General features: G+C 39.6%; 1 protein-coding gene across 1 annotated transcript in view; it reads right to left on the bottom strand.

The window, feature by feature from the left end:
* Positions 1-4,425, bottom strand: part of PPP2R5A (protein phosphatase 2, regulatory subunit B', alpha) — a 72,209-nt gene that overhangs the window by 37,497 nt on the left and 30,287 nt on the right. Inside the window, exon 2 of the mRNA XM_010853026.1 lies at positions 2,442-2,638. Coding sequence (XP_010851328.1) covers positions 2,442-2,638 — 197 coding nt within the window. The remainder of the gene's footprint in view (positions 1-2,441; positions 2,639-4,425) is intronic.

The following is a 4,425-nucleotide window of genomic DNA, read 5'->3' as shown; positions in this document are numbered from 1 at the left end:
TATACATATAGCTTATTTTGTTGTTGCCCAGTAGCTAAGTCATGTCTGACTCTTTGCACCCCCATAGACTGCAGCACACCAGGCTTCTCTGTCCTTCAGCATCTCCTGGAGCTTGCTCAAACTCATGGCTATTAGTGATGCATTCTAACCATCTCATCCTCTGTCACCCCCTTCTTCTCTTGTCCTTAATCTTTCCCAGGATCAGGGTCCTTTCCAACGAGTCAGCTCTTCGCATCAGGTGGCTAAAGTATTGGAACTTCAGCATCAGTCCTTCCAATGAAGATTCAGGGCTGATTTCCTATAGCATTGACTGGTTTGATCCTCCAACACCATAGTTCAAAACTGTCAATTCTTCGACACTCAGCCTTCTTTATGGTCCAACTCTCACCTCGGTACATGACTACTGGAAAAACCATAGCTTTGACTAGATGGACCTTTGTTGGCAAAGTAATGTCTCTGCTTTTCAATATGCTGTCTAGGTTGGTCATAGTTTTTCTTCTAAGGAGCAAGCATCCTTTAATTTCAGGCTGCAGTCACCATCTGCAGTGATTTTGGAACCCAAGAAAATAAAGTCTGTCACTGTTTGCATTGTTTCCCCATCTATTTGCCATGAAGTGATAGGAGCAGATGCCATAATCTTAGTTTTCAGAATGTTGAGTTTTAAGCCAGCCTTTTCACTTTCCTCTTTCACCTTCATCAGGAGGCTCATTAGTTGCTCTTCACTTTCTGCCATTAAAGTGGTATTATCTGCATATCTGAAGCTGTTGATATATTTATCTCTGCAATCTTGATTCCAGCTTGTGATTCATCCAGCCCAGCATTTCACATGAAATACTTTGCATGTAAGTTAAATAAGCACGGTGACAACATACAGCCTTTCCCGATTTTGAACCAGTTCGTTGTTCCATGTCCAGTTCTAACTGCTGCTTCTTGACCTGCATACAGGTTTCTCTGGAAGCAGGTAATATGGTCTGGGATTCCCATGTCATTAAGAATATTCCACAGTTTGTTGTGATCCACATAGTCAAAGGCTTCAGCATAGTCAATGAAGCAGAAGTAGACTTTTCTTTGGAATTCCCTTACTTTTTCTATGACCCAGCATATGTTGGCAAAACACCCTCTTCCAACAACATAAGAGATGACTCTACACATGGACATCACCAGATAGCCAGTATCGAAATCAGACTGATTATATTCTTTGCAGACAAAGACAGAAAAGTTCTATATGGTCAGCAAAAACAAGACTTGGAGCTGACTGTGGCTCAGATCTTCAGCTCCTTATTGCAAAATTTAGGCTTAAATTGAAGAAAGTAAGGAAAACCACTAGGCCATTCAGGTATGACCTAAATCAAATCCCTTGTGATTATACAGTGGAGGTAACGAATAGATGCAAGGGACTAGATCTGGTAGACAGACTGCACAAAGAACTATGGATGAAAGTTCATAACACTGTACAGGAGGTGATGACCAAAACCATCCCCAAGAAAAAGAAATGCCAGAAGACAAAGTGGCTGTCTGAGGAGGCCTAATAAATAGCTGAGAAAAGAGAAGCAAAAGGCAAAGGAGAAAGGGAAAGATATACCCAACTGAATGCAGAGTTCCAGAGAATAGCAAGGCGAGATAAGAAAGCCTTAAGTGACCAATGCAAAGAGTATGACTTAGTTTAGATCATACTTGCTATAACTTTCTGTGTGTTAGTAGCTCAGTCATGTCTGACTCTGTGGAACCTTCCACAACCAACACAAGTTTAAACTGTGTGCCTCGTGACTCTGATTATTCCAAATGAATTTTTCTATATTTTGTTATGCACTAAAATACAAAAATCATACGTCCTAAACAAATTTCTACAGTTTGAAGAATATGGCTAAATAATTAATAAACAGTACCCTGAACAATCTTTCTTCAATAGTTTTTTTTTTTTTTGCATCAGATATTTCAAATGTTTGTTTATATCATTTAAAGGTCCTGAGTTTTGATTAAAATTCAGTGCTATAGAAGCTACATACATGATATCAAAATGTCCTAAATAAGAATGGTCTATATTTGACTCCCTGATCCATTTCTGAGATGTGGAGAGCCCCGTATTTTTTCATTAGTCTTTTCTTCGCCCTTTAGCTATTCTTTCTCTATTCAGCTGCATGACATTAATTACCTACCAACCCATATAATCTTGAGCTTACATCTTTCTCCTAAGTTCTAGATCCACACTCTCCAATGTGGTAGCCACCAGTCACTGCGGCTACTGAATTCCCAAACTATCATAAAGCAATGACAGCATCACTGGAATGGATAATCTTTCAAACGGACTATTTTAAAAAACATTCTTTTGAGTACATCAACTACTGTACATTTACTAAAAATCAATCTCATTAAATTGTAATTACACCTCAGATCTTACTTGAATTTATATAAATCTGAGGAACTTAAGTCTAGAAGCTTACCATTTTTACTATATCAGAATACGCTGATTCAACAATTACACCACGATTAGTTGAAACATACTCAACCAGTTCATTCAATGTTGCTCTTTTAATTTCTTTGCTCTTCAAGTCTGAAACAGAGTCCATGAAATCAAACAGTATGCAACACTGCTGCAACTTCTGACAGAAAAGCTCTTGCTGTTCATTTGAGGTGGCATCTATAAATAAAAATAGAGAGAAACTTAGAAATGACCTACTCAGAAGTTACCTTCATATGTTTACTATTTTGCAGAAGCTATTCACATACATAAAGTAAAATTTCTCTCAAAAGCCTAGTGAGAAATTTACCATATAATCCCATTATTCATGCCAGGAATGAAATTTTACCTTCCTCCTATCTCACTACCATAATCAATCATTAAGTATTATTGATTCCATTTTTTATCTGGAATCTATCCTCTTCTTGTCACTCCCTCTGCCACTTTAATGACTCACACATTGATCATTTAGACTACAGCCGTGACATCCTAGGGCTTCCCACATGATGTGGTGGTAAAGAATCCGCCAGCTAACACAGGAGACTCAAGAGACAAGAGTTTAATTCCTGGTTGGGAAGATTTCCTGGAGTAGGAAATGGCAACCCACTCCAGTATTCTTGCCTGGAAAATTTCATGGACAGAAGAGCCTGGCGGGCTACAGTCCATGGGGTCGCAAGAGAGTCAGACATGACTTAGAGACTAAACAACCACCACCACCTACCAGTGCCCTCCTCCAAGGGATCTTCCCAACTCAGAGACAGTTCCTCAAGGGCAAGGATCATTCACTGAGCAGGCTTTCCTTTTCATCTCTTTTACTACTAACATGGGATATATAGGGGGTTTCCCAGGTTTTTTCCCCCAGTGCTAAAGAATCCACTGGCCAATGCAGGAGTCGTGAGTTGAATCCCTGGGTCAGGAAGATCCCCTGTAGAAGGAAATGGCAACACACTCCAGAATTCCTGCCTGGGAAATTCCATGGACAGAGGAGCCTAGTGGGCTAAAGTCCATGGGGTTCTCTTACATGACAGGCTAGTAGCCTACAGCTAACATGTTCAAAGACACAATATGATCTTCAAGACTAGCAAATAGTAGATTCAGGAACATGTTACATATAAAAAGTAAGTTTCTTTTTCTGGGCACCTATCTCTTCAGCCTCCTCTGAGAATAAATTAATGTTTTTCATAGCTTCTCAATTCCATAATGTGCTACTTAACCTAAAGACTTCTTTCAAGTTGCTTTCTCCTCCAGAATTATGTCCCAGCATTACCTAATATTTGGATGGAAGAGGTCACCTTTGGATTTTACCAAACATTAGATATATTTAGAAAGCAGTTAACATTTCAACTCATTTGGCACTGAGTTAAAACACAAATGTCCAGTCCTCAAATTTTTGTTAAGTATTGAGGAACAGAAAAATCTTTTCTTACCTAAATACCTCCTATAAGTACATGTTCTATAAAGTACTCTGAACATAATAAAACATAATGCTACTAACATTAGCATTTCCTTCATGCCAAATACAATTCTAAGTGTTTCCTATGTCTATTTATTTAACTTCAAAACAGTCCATTGAAGCTAGTTTTGAAAGTTAGAGATGATTTCCTGTCTTCAAGAGCTTAGAAGCAAGTTGAAAAGGCAAGATCAGATCAGATCAGATCAGTCGCTCAGTCATGTCCGACTCTTTGCGACCCCATGAATCGAGCACGCCAGGCCTCCCTGTCCATCACCAACTCCTAGAGTTCACTGAGACTCACATCCATCGAGTCAGTGATCCCATCCAACCATCTCATCCTCTGTCGTCCCCTTCTCCTCCTGCCCTCAATCTTTCCCAGCATCAGGGTCTTTTCCAATGAGTCAACTCTTCGCATGAGATGGCCAAAGTACTGGAGTTTCAGCTTTAGCATCATTCCTTCCAAAGAAATCCTAGGGCTGATCTCCTTTAGGATGGACTGGTTGGATCTCCTTGC

This window comes from Bison bison, unplaced genomic scaffold, assembly GCF_000754665.1.
Source record: "Bison bison bison isolate TAMUID 2011002044 unplaced genomic scaffold, Bison_UMD1.0 scf7180017864322, whole genome shotgun sequence".
In the NCBI taxonomy this organism is placed as follows: Eukaryota; Metazoa; Chordata; class Mammalia; order Artiodactyla; family Bovidae; genus Bison; species Bison bison.
The sequence above is the reverse complement of the archived record's forward strand: the minus strand, read 5'-3'. Positions and strand labels throughout refer to the sequence as shown.